Source organism: Sphaeramia orbicularis, chromosome 16 (genome assembly GCF_902148855.1).
Source record: "Sphaeramia orbicularis chromosome 16, fSphaOr1.1, whole genome shotgun sequence".
In the NCBI taxonomy this organism is placed as follows: Eukaryota; Metazoa; Chordata; class Actinopteri; order Kurtiformes; family Apogonidae; genus Sphaeramia; species Sphaeramia orbicularis.
In genome coordinates, this window is record NC_043972.1 from 47,263,143 (window position 1) to 47,278,215 (window position 15,073).

A 15,073-nucleotide genomic window follows, 5' to 3' on the forward strand; every position below is an offset into this window, starting at 1 on the left:
TCAAATGGGGTCACCTGAAATTTCTAGTAATTGATGTAAAGAAACAAACAAAAAAAAAAACTTACTAATAAAAATGATATGGTTAGTTGAGAGAGACGATTATAATGCACAAAAGACATGACAGACTGCAAAGCTGAAACTGAAGCACTGTGGTTCTGTTTATCTGTCAAATGTTCATTGTGGTCAGTTTCAGATGCTGCAGCTCTTTCATAATTCATAGCTTGAGTTATTGTTTGTTCAGTATTAATTGTCAGCCTTGTAAATCACAGCTGGACTGACTGTACATATTCTGACCAAGGAACATAAAATTCTCCCTTTGTGCAGTAATCTACACCTGGCTTTTCTGCCTCTGTCCATAATAATACACATTATATAGACTAAATGTTGTCTACAACATAGTACAGCAACCTATTACATAATCAAAAACGAATTAATTTTAGCAAAAAAAAAAAAAAGTCTCCATTTTGAATGTCTGGGGTCCCCAGAAATTTGTGACGTTAAAATGTGGTCATGAGCCAAAAAAGGTCGAGAACCACTGGCATTAGATGAATGTGTTCTACATTGCAGAAATGCTTGGAGTCAGAACTTGTAGCTCAGACACGTACATATCCTTTCAGTAAATAATTGCTCTCTCATGACTTCGTATAGAATTTCAGTATTTGACTTATTACTGTATTTTGATAACTTGAGCCAACTATCACTTTTTGACTTATTTTTTCTTTTTTAGTAACTGAAAATAGGTAAAGTTGAACCACTTTTATTCTGGAAGCATTTTGCTTGTAGACCAGTGTCTGACCAAAATCTCTGTAACTTAAAACAAACATCAGGCAAATGAAGTGATAAAATAAAAACACCCACAGCGCTTGAAAGCTTCAACCTGAATGTGCTTTTTTTAATGTGTAGGGGCATGTAAGGACAATCTAGAGATAGGGAACAGTGCACAGACACATGTTCTGAAGCCAACTGATTACTTTTTGTTTGCTGAAGGTTTTACCAGTGTTGAAAGTTTAAACAGGGCGTGTTATTAATACTGTAACTAGTGAAGATAGGAAAGGAGGTATGAGTCCATGCACAGCTTTTCAGGTTAAAAGAACCAGTGAAAAAAGTTGAGAATGGATGTTAAAAAAGCATTAAAAAAAAAAAGTATTTAACCCTGTCATGCATGTATTATGAGAACCTTAATCAAGATTTTTTTTTTTTTTCTGAGTGTTTTTATTCCTCTTTAGGCATTTTTTTATGAAGCAATTTTCCGTAGAATTGCAAAAACGTCCACTAAACTGGACACCAAAGAAAGCAAAGAAAACAAGTATTTACTGATATACTGTGTGAAAACTATGAAATAAGAAAATTTTATTGCTGCTGACCTGATGTTTTCTGACATTTTAACAAACTCTAATACAAGTCATTACTCACTTCATGGAGATAATATGCAAAAAAAAAAAAAAAAGTTTGTTGTTGATTACAGTTTAATAACGGTAACAAACAATTGATTTACACTCAAACATGTTTGATCAGGTTTATCAAGAACAGCAAAGTTACAGTAATGTTATCAATTGTAGTGTATGGGAGGATGCATGTGTTGGCAGATATGAAACTTAAACAAAATCCATGAATATACAAGAGATCAGATAATTGTCCACTGTAGTGACCACTATGCATGAAAGGGTTAATTTTAATTGAAGTCAGGGCTTTAGCTGTACATGTACAGGGTGGGGAAGCAAAATTTACAATGAACATTTAGTTGTTTTTTTCTCAGCAGGCACTACGTCAATTGTTTTGAAACCAAACATATATTGATGTCATAATCATACCTAACACTATTATCCATACCTTTTCAGAAACTTTTGCCCTTATGAGTAATCAGGAAAGCAAACGTCAAAGAGTGTGTGATTTGCTGAATGCACTCGTCACACCAAAGGAGATTTCAAAAATAGTTGGAGTGTCCATAAAGACTGTTTATAGTGTAAAGAAGAGAATGACTATGAGCAAAACTATCACGAGAAAGTCTGGAAGATACTGTTAAAGAAGAATGGGAGAAGTTGTCACCCAAATATTTGAGGAACACTTGCGCAAGTTTCAGGAAGCGTGTGAAGGCAGTTATTGAGAAAGAAGGAGGACACATAGAATAAAAACATTTTCTATTATGTAAATTTTCTTGTGGCAAATAAATTCTCATGACTTTCAATAAACTAATTGGTCATACACTGTCTTTCAATCCCTGCCTCAAAATATTGTAAATTTTGCTTCCCCACCCTGTATAGTGGCACATCTAGGCCTTACAGCAGACACATAGTAAATGGTACAAACATAAAAGAATACTCACTGCATAAACCACACACCCTCTCCCTCTGAGCACTGATTGATTTATGATGTTTGTTCACACTGTAATGTGAACTCCTGACTCTTAAGTGTAAATGTAGAAAAGCTCCACACCCTCTTCATCTATATTTCACGTCATGTAGCCAGAGTACGAAAAAGTATAAGAATAAGACTGTATATGGAGATGCCTACACAGTCTGACTGCACAAAGAAAACAGGGCCGCTGTTCCTATCTTTGTATTAACCTAAGCTGAATGACTAATAAAAGCTGCTACTGTGTGGCTGTTGTGGTCTGCAGACATTCACGAAAACAGAAGAGTGATTTAAAGATTAGCAGGAAAGCTAGGAGTTGTATAAGGAAACAGACGGTGCTGGTTTATCTCAGTATGGAATCAGGCCGCGCTGTTCAGACCTGAGCCTGACTGGTTAGACCACCGCATATCTGAGAATCAAAGAATGCAGGTCAAATGAGTGGACTAAAATAACCCCGACTCTGGCAGGCACGATCAAGTCTAACCCGTCTGATGTTTTAGTTCATGAATATCAGATGAATACCAGTCCAACAGGACAGGCTGAACAGAGACCAGGATCCTAGCAGACCTCATGGATCCTGTTTGGATAAAGTACTGGATACTAAAGAAGGTGTTTACACTGATTTATAATGTCTGGTGTAAAATATGCACGTGTAGGAGATAGTGTTGTACTTGAGATCGGGCACTTCTTCAGTGTCTTAGTCTCAAAATAAAATCTCTGGTCGTCTTTTGTCCAAGACTGAATGAACATGCATTTGTTTTTATTCATCATAAATACTGTGATTTGAAAAATGAGTGGTTTTATTTTTTTTTTAAACTTAATGCCATTTCTTAAGTCTTTTTCCACAGGTTTTCCTCATTCTTTTTTTTTTTGGTGTGTGTGTGTGTGTGTGTGTGTTTATTGACAGAATAAGCTGATTTCCAAAGTAAATATTCACTGTACATATCAAACCTGCAGCTTTTACTTTGAACTTCTACTCAATAAGTGTAGAATAGAGCTCAGTGTTTTACCTTGATGATTAATAAGATTAGTTTTAAAAAAAAAAAAAGAATAGAAGAGAAGAGAACATAGTCATTGTGTTGTGCAGGAAAACTGTGCCAGCTCCTCACAGCCAATACAGAATAGAAAACAGAAAAGAAGACTGCAGTATAGATACAAAATACAATAAAGATTTAAAAAAAAAAGTGAAAATTTACCTATAAAAGCACACATCAAAAAAACTTGTGCAAAGTAGTGCAATAAAACAGAAATAAAGATCAAATATAGAATATATAGGTTTTCCTCATTCTACTACTCACCCCTTATTTCATATCAGTCCGTGTTAAATGAAAAACTCGGGTGTTTTAATGCTCCAGCTGTGCATTTTGTTCAGACTTGATCTCACCATATCTTTTTTTTGGTGTTGATCCTTCAAAGTCTTGGTCTTTCTCAGTATCACTACACTCTGGTTTTGATTTAGAGGATCTTGCCCTGAATCCAGTAGTATATGTTTTATTGTTCTGTTTGTTAACGGCAAGGAAATTTTCAGAATATAGTAATAATTATTTTAAAGAGTGAATTTAACAGCAAAAACAACAGTTTTCCAATCCACAAAGACTCGATGACAAATACAGTGAACAATAAAGCACAAACTACAATCTCAAGTATAAAATCGGCTTCATTTCCCCCAATGTTAATTGAATCAAATACTGTTTCGCAACATGAGACATTTGTAATTAACTGCAGCAGAAGTTGTATTTTATGTGTTATATTCTTTCATCCAACATTTTCCAGCCTCTATAACTCAAGAAATTCCTTATATGTGTAAAACCTCTAAAATTAAACTAAAACCAGTCCCCAAATGAAACTGAATGAAGCCTAATTAAAAAAAATAAAAGTTTTTCAGAACAAGTGTGTAGGACGGTAGTGAGACCAGCACAGTAGTAGTAGTAGTAGTAGTAGTAGTAGTAGTAGTAGTAGTAGTAGTAGTAGTAGTAGTAGTAGTAGTAGTAGTCTATAAATAACTCTAAATGTTTCTCTTTCTTTTATTGAAATTAACAACATTAAATTATTAAAAAAAATATTTACAAACTATCCAAACAAAAGATATGAATAACCTTAAAATACAAAAATTTCTTAGGAAAAATAAATGCAATTTTAACAATATTATGCCTCAGCTTATCATTCATACATGTGCATTACGGATCTACAAAGGCACAAAACCTTTAGTAACAGGCTGAATATTGTTAAAATTGCACTTAATTTTCTTCAGACATTTCAGGTTGTTGATATTTGTTCAAATTATTCACATTTTATTGTAAAAGGATAGTTTATGTAAATATTTTCATAATTCAATATTTTTTTGCACTAAAACAAACAGAAAAAAATTGAGGCATAATGTTGCCTAATCTGATTTTTTTTTTCTTTATATTAAACCAAGAATAAAATTTTGAGTCATTATTTATAGGTTATTATGATATTAATTTACTAGATATCACAATTTGTCTGTATGTAGAACCTGAGCTACACCGAGTTCCACATCCTTGATTGTAAATATATTCAGGGTCATTTTTGCACTGTGCAAATTCATCCCGTGGGCCAGATTGGACCCTTTGGGGGGCCAGTTTTGGCCCACAGGCCACATGTTTGACACCCATGATCTACAAAGAAGGAATGATTAAATTCCATTGGTTGGTGACCAATTCTGTTTCTTGTTAATTCATTTATTTATTTTAATAATTATTCCTCCTTTTTGTGCCAACGCAGAGGCAAATAAATCTGATTTAAAAAGTCATGTTTAATCCTTTCATCATCATTAATTTAATCCAATACAAATGTATGAAACAACCTTTGGATAAACATCAACCACTGCCATCGTCAACAGGGCTGATGTTCAGCCTGTGTGTATACTGTATCTGTGCATCTTTACATGGATCATGGTTTGACGGTCACATGTGCTGTTTCTTCATCTGCAGTGGAACTTCCCTCTGCTGATGCAGGCCTGGAAGCTGGGACCTGCCCTCGCCACCGGTAACACTGTGGTGATGAAGGTGGCGGAGCAGACGCCGCTCACAGCGCTCTACGTAGCCAGCCTGATTAAAGAGGTACTTAAAACATTTTACAGATGTATAATGGGATCTCACCAAAAGATTTACATCATCATGAATGTGTGATATTTTTGAGTATTATTAGATTTACGTGAGTCTGTCTTTCTTTCTTTCTTTCTTTCTTTCTTTCTTTCTTTCTTGTTTATTCAATAGGGACCATGAACATTGCTGTATAAAAAAATACACCCATGTAAATATGCCAGAATTAGTAGAAATAACTACTTTTCATTTGCAGTCCCCAGGCAGGTGACAGAAACAAGACATAAAACAGCCAACATTAATACACTACTTGTTCGCTATAATTTAAAAAAAACAAAAAAAAGGATGATGATTTTCATGTTGTCATTGTGGAGTTGTTTTTTTTTGTGTGTGTGTTTTGTTCTTCCTAGCATAGACTTTATTTTTAAGATTTCTATCAAAATGTGAAACCAGCCGTTAAATCTGATGTCACCACCTTTGATTAACTGATTAATTGTTTATTTGGAATAGCAACATTTAAAACCAATACGACAAAAAAAATCAATATAAAAAGAAGAGAAACATTCGAAAAGGAGCAGGATGAAATTCAACTTACATACTCCTGTCCCCTTACCCCATCCTTTTACTGACCATACATTCCCATGTCAGCGCCCATAAGTAAGCTTAACAAATCTTATACATATCAAACTAAATTCTGACTAAGCACAAAACACAGAAAGGCTATACATATAAAAAATAAACTCTGTCCATTTCATAACAGCATTACACATCAAAATAAACTCTACACATCAAACCTTACTGAGGCAGACCTGATGAGTTTCTAATAAATTAATGTGCTTTTTGTGCTTTGCTGCTGTAACCTGGAATTTCCCCTTGTGGGACAAATAAAGTCTTGTCTTGTCTTATCTTAATACTGAGCAAATATTGTTCTAAAAATTATTATTTAAACCAAGTCTTCAGCAGCATTAACTCATCAGGGGGTAGAACTGTGCAAAACAATGTGATAACAATTACTGGGGAACATTTTTACAAAATCTTTCATTTAATATTTACCATCCAGTGGGTAACAGTAGCATTTTATGTTTCCTAAATATGTTAGCCATCACTCACTAAATCACTGACATATTAAACTGTCAGAAGTCATATTTACAGCATAATGTAAGCAGAAAGAAGGAAGGAGCAAATGAAATACAACCAAACTTCAGAAAAAATGCTCCTCTGTATGTTGAAGAACTTTTACTGAGGCTCAGGATGGTTTGTTTTTGTAAGAGCTGAAATAAAAGGTACTGCTTCAGAATGTCTTTTTGTATTAAATGTAGAATTAACTGAATACTGAAACTGTATAAGCACCCAGTTCATATGTTAGTTTTTGTTTTTTTTTAACTTTTGTATGTGTAAAATAAGAAATACAAAAAGGGCTCTGATAGACAATATCTGTATGAATGGTAATATTGGAGATATTTTGTCACCTTTTTCAATAAAAACAAAATGAAAAAAAAAAATGTAGAATTAACTGAGTTTTGTATTTTCTGCTTTTGTTCTGTGTCGATGCCACTGTGTTGGCTGCTCTAACTGAACGGTGTTGTGTTATTGCCGGTATCATTTCCAGGTGGGTTTCCCTGAAGGTGTCGTGAACATTCTGGCCGGTATGGGACCGACGGCTGGTGCTGCCATTGCAAAACACATGGATGTTGACAAGGTGGCCTTCACTGGATCCACAGAGGTAGCACCACTCTCACACACATTCTGTATGCAATCCTATGTCATATCATCAAACTGCTCTCCTGTTTTGCCTGAAAACACAACATACTAATTATCGTACAGGGTGGGGAAGCAAAATTTACAATGAACATTTAGTTGTTTTTTCTCAGCAGGCACTACGTCAATTGTTTTGAAACCAAACATATATTGATGTCATAATCATACCTAACACTATTATCCATACCTTTTCAGAAACTTTTGCCCATATGAGTAATCAGGAAAGCAAACGTCAAAGAGTGTGTGATTTGCTGAATGCACTCGTCACACCAAAGGAGATTTCAAAAATAGTTGGAGTGTCCATAAAGACTGTTTATAATGTAAAGAAGAGAATGACTATGAGCAAAACTATTACGAGAAAGTCTGGAAGATACTATTAAAGAAGAATGGGAGAAGTTGTCACCCGAATATTTGAGGAACACTTGCGCAAGTTTCAGGAAGCGTGTGAAGGCAGTTATTGAGAAAGAAGGAGGACACATAGAATAAAAACATTTTCTATTATGTCAATTTTCTTGTGGCTAATAAATTCTCATGACTTTCAATAAAATAATTGGTCATACACTGTCTTTCAATCCCTGCCTCAAAATATTGTAAATTTTGCTTCCCCACCCTGTACGTAGTTGAAGGATTACATGGGCAGTCATTGAGAAAACTCAGGCTGACAGAGCTTATCAGGTTTAAGAGGGCTTAGAGGGTCATTTGAGGTGCAGTTCAGATGAGGCCCTGCTCTCAAATCTTAAATTTATTTATCTCACCGGTCCATTGGCCATAACCTGTTATGAAGACGCTGTCTGTCGTCATCTTCGTTGGCAATTTCTTCAAACATCTTGTCTGACAAAACTACTGGTCAGATTCATTTCAGATTTTATATGTAGCTTCATCGGGACAATGTCTACAAAGTTCAGTTTTAAGAAATTTAGATTTTTTTAAAAAATTTTTGACAAATTTTACTTATAAGGGGCCATATTTTGATCCTTTATAACATGGAAATGGTTACAGATATCAGTATAGTTACTATTGAGCACTGATAGGAAGTCATATATGGACTTTCATTTAATTTGAGTTCCCCTCCAGTGAAAGTACCACCCACTTCTGTTGGGAGATTGATCTCCTGCATCCAGACCACAGGACTCTAACATAGCACCAGAACCTGACAACCTCACAAATTCAAATTATTATTGATTCTTGATAGAACATACCAGTGAGCTACAGGGCCATAGGTCCTATTTTACATTAATGGAAGTCTTAAATCACTTAATTTTGGAAAATAAAGCTGTGAGAAATTTTAATACTTAAAATATTATTACAGAATAGAATTACACCTAACCTGTAACATAAAAAACAGTCAAATATTATGGTTATTAGTGATGATTCGTGATATAATTGAGTAATAATGTCTATTTCTGTTCAGATGATGCCCTTAGTTTAGTATAATCCTATCAGTAGTTTAATAAAACACATTCACCTTATGAAGAGCCATTTATTGACATTCTTCTCTGCAACAAAATTTATAATAACTGACTTGTAATTTTGCCTTTTAAGATTAAGGTTAGATTTAAGGTTAACTCACTCCATTATCCCTGTAGGGAACTTCAGTTTTAAAGTAGTGATATTTTGCTTTTTTAAATGTAATTATGCATTTTAAACATTTCCCTGTGGTCTACGTAAACTGTAAATGCTATTCTTCATTAGTTCAACTCCACAGGTCCATCTTCCACCCTATTTCTGAGTAATGACACCAAAAAGGTGGTTTTGAGCGCTGGCCCTTTAAATGCACATGACCCCACCTTCTCCAGGTTGTTGACTGTGCACTCTGTCCTGTTCAGCCACTTGTGTTCGTTACCAACAACTGAACATTTTAGATAATCGGCTCAAGTTTGGACATATTTTCAATATGGATTACAACTGCTGCTGCTGATAAACATTTATGGCGTACTCATAGAATTGTTTGTTGGAAGTTTTGACCTTATATGTGCAAATGTCATGACGAAACTGGTTGTAAACATAACAAATTAAGCAGGAATTGAAACAGGTTGTAGAAATCCACTCCACTGGAATGACTGTAAAGATAGCTTTGCAGCGCCTGGAGGGTTCAAATTCAAACTTCATGAACTGTAAAGATCCCCTAATACTCAAATAAAGCTACCAAAGACTAATGAAAGTGGGTTCAACAAAATATGACCCCTTTAATACACCCACAGTACTTAGCATTAGCATTAGCACATTAAGAGCTGTGAGCTACCAGTGACGGTGCTCAAGGACCAACTCCAGATCTTCATCAGCAACAGTCAAAGCAGCACATGTGACCTACTTATACCTGTTTTTGACATATTGCATTGTTTGGCTTTTTATACAGAAACACAAATAATTTACAATGCCCTCAACAGAAATATAGAAAAATGACTGATATGAAAATGCTGTGGTAATAGGACATTTGTTTTAGTTTGATCCAGCTGTTTGTATCCAGGTGAATGAAGACAATTATTCAAAAATAATTGTTCTTATTGTGAAATGATAATCGTGTAATACCTATCACAGGCCTAACAGAAGTTGCTAACCCTGTTAATGTCCATCAGGTGGGCCATCTAATCCAGCAAGCCTCAGGCAGCAGTAACCTGAAGAAAGTCACTCTGGAGCTGGGAGGAAAGAGTCCTAATATTATCATGTCTGACGCTGATAGTATGTAATGTTTATACACACACTAACACTAACCCTAAGTTTAACTCTGGTGTCTGTCTGAAAGGTTCAACTGTGTCCGTCTTTGGTTCATTCCAGTGGCAGATGCCGTGGAGCAGGCTCACTTCGCTCTGTTTTTCAACCAAGGCCAGTGCTGCTGTGCTGGCTCACGAACATACGTCCAAGCAGACGTCTATGATGAGTTTGTGGAGCGGAGCGTAGAGCGTGCTAACAGACGAGTGGTGGGAAACCCCTTTGACCTGAAGACCGAACAGGGACCTCAGGTATGGACTTTCTTAGTCAGTGTAGATTTAACCAGCAGAAAACTAGTGATGTGAATGTACATAGACCTTAACTAAAACTAATTCTGTAAGGAGCTCATCCTTATACATAAATAAAACATATATTTTTATATTAACCCATATAATTCCCAGGGTTCATGTGTATGTCTAGTTTACAAAACTTTACATTTAGACAAAACTGTATGCATTAAAACCAACATATAAGGTTATCATTCAATTCTATGAATGAATACAGTACTACAATGAATGGAGTTGTAATGGCAAAATTACTTATATCCATATATATTCATATATATTCATGTATTTCATATATCATATAGGTTTTTCTAACTTTATTTCAGATAGTGTGACTTCTTCTGTGTTGTGTCCAGAGTAGAAGGCCAGGCCAACACCTGAGTAGCATAGAGAAGATTTCTCACAGGGTCTTATCTCTAAGTTCCTGACACTAGCCAAAACACTTTCTACACATCATAATTTTCTCATGGGAGACAGAAGACTACATTGTGATTTGTATTTTTGGGTTCAGACCGTCTCAGTCTTTTGTCTGAGTGATATCTCTTTCTATGGAGCTCCAAATAAAGTGATTTCTTTGACACTGAACGTTTGAACTTATCCTTCTTTATTGAAGACGAATTAGTAGAGTATTATTTTTCCATAACAAAGTGTAATCCTGAATGCTGACAGAAAAGTGGACTTTCTTTATGGGTTATATACAATGAGGTTCTCTATGAGGAGTAGCATTCATTTTGTGATCAGCAGGAAGCCAGTGACTTTTGTGTTTGTGTGGGAAAATACTGAATGTAAAAATCCTGTCTTTTAAATGCAGTAATTCACTATTTGGGCTTTTAGAAGGACTTAGCTTAACCAGGTACTAACCATGGATGGATGGATGGATGGATAGATATGTTTATATTGTATTCCAGCGACGTCTACAGCACTTGGCCATGCTGACCACTTCATCCCGCTCTGTCCTTTTCTGAACTGTGAGACTGTCTACTTTTAGAGGCGTAGAGGGTCACTCTAGTGTCCAGTTAGGGTTGGTTTCATTGATTTATTAAGACAAACATTGACCCTAAGCCAAGTCAAACTGTGCCTGGTGTTGATTTGGTTTTTCTATGGCTGTCTTCTTACTAGAGAAAAGCTCTCACTCTTCAGTTCTCAGACTCCTTTGACTAAAATAGTTCTTTTCACAAAATGTGGTACTTACTTCCTGGGTTGCTGCTGCCTCAGTCCATTGGACCGTAGTTTGGATTGGAGCATTTGTATTAAAACATACAGTGAAGCAAATTTTCATGTAAAATGCTGCCCCACTCTGTTTATACCAGTGTTTCTCAAACTGTGGGGTGGACCCCTAGGGGAGGCGTGAAGGCTTGCCAGAGGGGGCATGGGATCACTCCTGGGTGGAACTAATGTTTTAGCGTTAGAGCACTCTGGAGTCATTTTAGGGACGTACAACAAACAAATCTACTGCCATGGTGCTCTGTCTCTAGACTAGATAAAGAGTTTAGGTTTGGAGAATGAACAAGGATTGGACTGGAAAACCAAAATGTGCAGTGTGTCTGTTTTTGCACAGTTTGTACAGTTTGCACTTTAATGTTCTGAGATGTGCAATGTAAAAGGGCTCATTGCAGCCACTGATGTTCAAATGTTCATCTTTGGTACCAAAATTTGTTTGTTGTTCTAAAAAAAAAGGAACTTTATTGTCATAGTTGTAAGAGAGGGAGCAGTCTTGTTGAGTTTATTTATATTGTTCAAGCAAAAATCTAAGTTATTTTTTTAACTTGCACAGCAAATTAGTCAAGGAAAAGCAAAAACTATCATTACAATATAGATGTTTCTTTCAGTAAAAGCTATAATTGCACCACTGTTACCATGTTGTTGGGGTTGAGGGGGCCCGACAGAAAAAGATCGAAACCACTGGTTTATAGTAACAACTAATGTTTTTAGTTTTACAAATGGTTCACTTTCCTCCACCTGCCGGTCTCTGCAGGGTAGTGAACAGTGAGTTTACCAGAGCTATTTTATGAAAACATGATGGTTAGAATGGATTGTGCAAACTGGAGAAAAAAAACTTCAGAGTTGAGGGTAATTGAGTTTATAAAAATCTGAATCCCCTTTACTTTTTTTAGATGCATCAATACAATGAAATGACAACCTGAGAGTTGTTTAGGAGTGGTAGATGTAAGAACATGATACATACTGGATGTCGTTTCTTCTTTACTGATGGGTCCAGGTGGATCAGGAGCAGTTCAACAAGATTCTGGGCTACATCAGCAGTGGAAAGAGAGAGGGAGCCAAGCTGATGTGTGGAGGGGGAGTTGCCGCTGATAGAGGATATTTCATCCAGCCAACTGTTTTTGGAGACGTCCAGGACAACATGACGATTGCAAGAGAGGAGGTAGGAGAACCATGTTGTTCATGTTGATGAAATGAATAAAAGGAATATAATGAGGAGAAGAGAATGGGCTTGAAAAAGGAAAAATGTTTCTTTAAATGATGTGTTTGTCTTATACTGGTTAAACAGCCTTGTGTTTTTCTTTGCTGTTATTTTCTTGCAGATTTTTGGTCCTGTGATGCAGATCCTGAAGTTTAAAACCATAGAGGAGGTGGTGGAGAGAGCCAATGATACTAAATACGGCCTGGCAGCTGCTGTGTTTACTAAAGACATTGATAAGGCCAACTATGTCTCTAATGCGCTCCGTGCTGGAACAGTCTGGTAAGAGTTCATACAGTTCAGCAGAAGCAGCATTTACACCAGCCTGCATATAAACTATATGGACAAAAGTATTTGGACACATCATGGTTGCAGCTCATACGGTGTCCTGTCCATGCTGATTTGAAATTGGCTAAAATTTGCTTAGAGGTCTTATTTCTGTCTTTGTGCATAAGAAATCATTATAAGTGAATCCCCAAAGGAACTTTGTGTTGGTAAATGCAAGTTATGCAAATGTACAGGATTTCAGTTCTGTTGCAACATATTGATGGTCATATGAACTATGTTTTCAGGTCAAAAATGTCCAATTTCATCACAATTAATGCCATATTTTCATGTCACAAATGGCCAGGTTATATTTTAACTGAATTTACCTGAAAAACAAATATTCTATTCTTTTAGATTCACCAATTTTTCTTACAAGATTCTATGCTACATATCACATGTTTTATTTTTACAGGTTGCAATATGGAGTATGGTGCTGATCCTTCCTGTTTATGTTACGCCAAAGCATACATTAAGAATGTCACACGTCACTTTTTAAATCAACAGTTTTCTAATAATAAGCATTTTTATAAAGAAATAACAATTCTATATTGTTATTTACTCTTTAGTATGATGATAAACTATACAATAAATAATTCTGATCCTAGTTTTTGCACAGGGATCATTTGTGGAAATGGTGACATTGCTGCAGAGCATCAGTATGATGGGATCTGTAACAACCATGTCACATCCGTCCACTGACACATTTTGTGTTTTTGTGTCAGCTGTTATTGTTTTAGATCCACAATACTAACATTTATGAAGAAGAGCACAATTATCAATAGTAAGTATATAAGTTTATTACTAATAAAGTACTGGTACTGACCAGATCATTACAGGTAATGTCACGTCCGTCCACTGTCATGTCCGTCCACCAGCAAAAGTTTTCACATACACGTGCTATTCAAAATCCAATATTTCTTAAAATATAGCTTCCACTGTCAAATAAGATCAGTAGTCTGTGCACAAATGTATTAGCATTATTTCAACACAGTTCTATGCATTTCTTACAACTTTTTTTTGACAATAATGGCCACTCATTTGACCTCCTAAGTAAATTTTAGCCAAAATATAAACATCAATATTTCCTTAATTTTTCTTCCTAAGTGAGGTGTGAAGAAAGTAGATGGTTGGTTGTGGTAGAAAATTATTATTTACAGTCAGAGCATGAAAAATATTTTAGAAATTTAGAGGTAGAACATTTAAAATCATAGTCATGGATATAAAAAACAAAATTAATGCTGAGAGAAATTAAGTAAAAACAATCTCTGATGCATTTTGGAAGGAAACTTAAACAATATAAAACTATATTATGACATTTGTCATTATTGTTTTGTATCCCAGACTCCTGTTAGAAAAGAAACACCTGAATGCAACGTGTCCCAATACTTTTGTCCATATAGTGCTTTGTTTTTTTTTTTACAGCTGGATTTTATTTGTGGAATTCTGAACATTGTTTATACAGAGAAAGGTTCTTTCTATGTATAAAAATTCAACCTCAGCTGATATGTTTGTGTCGGAATTTAACTAATTAATTGGTTTAAATTCCCTCAAGGTTAAAAAGTATCTCTAAAATATATTTTAAAGGTTCAGTGTGTCAGATTTGTGCATGCCTGTTTGTGTTGGAGTTTGTGTTGTGTTCTGACCCTGTTGCTGCATTTCTAAGCCAACACTGGTCTGGTCCCCATACTGTTCCTGCTGAAGAGCTATACGGAGGATTTTCAACTAGAAACATTCTGAACAACTGACATGGCTTTTACAGACGTGAAGTTAGCTGATGTCATCAAATGTCCAGTTCCCAGTACAAAACGTTTTTTTTTTTTTTTTTCTCAACAATGAAAGCTTGTATCTTTCATTCACCACTAGTGAATGTTCTTTGTTACCTCTGCAGCCTTTGTTCAGATGTAGAGCTACAACTTTGTTTCAGTGAGATTTTGCCACTATTAGCCTCATATTAACCATATTTCTCTGTGTGTGTTGTCGTCCTCAGGATTAACTGTTATGACGTGTTTGGCGCTCAGGCTCCATTTGGGGGTTACAAGGCTTCAGGAAATGGCAGAGAGCTGGGAGAATACGGCCTGGAGAACTACACAGAAGTCAAAACTGTAAGAAACACTCACACACATTCGAATCGTAGAATACCCTGAACGACAATATAAACT

The 15,073-nt window shown here is 35.6% G+C and overlaps 2 protein-coding genes across 3 annotated transcripts in view; both read left to right on the forward strand.

The window, feature by feature from the left end:
• LOC115435634 (zinc finger protein 239-like) overlaps positions 1-15,073 on the forward strand; it is a 695,125-nt gene that overhangs the window by 615,780 nt on the left and 64,272 nt on the right. The gene's annotated exons all lie outside the window — the stretch shown is intronic.
• Positions 1-15,073, forward strand: part of LOC115435617 (aldehyde dehydrogenase, mitochondrial-like) — a 534,672-nt gene that overhangs the window by 14,590 nt on the left and 505,009 nt on the right. For both annotated transcript variants that reach the window (XM_030158149.1, XM_030158146.1), the window contains exons 6-12: positions 5,307-5,435; positions 7,027-7,140; positions 9,752-9,854; positions 9,951-10,135; positions 12,387-12,551; positions 12,712-12,869; positions 14,902-15,016. In XM_030158149.1, coding sequence (XP_030014009.1) covers positions 5,307-5,435; positions 7,027-7,140; positions 9,752-9,854; positions 9,951-10,135; positions 12,387-12,551; positions 12,712-12,869; positions 14,902-15,016 — 969 coding nt within the window. The remainder of the gene's footprint in view (positions 1-5,306; positions 5,436-7,026; positions 7,141-9,751; positions 9,855-9,950; positions 10,136-12,386; positions 12,552-12,711; positions 12,870-14,901; positions 15,017-15,073) is intronic.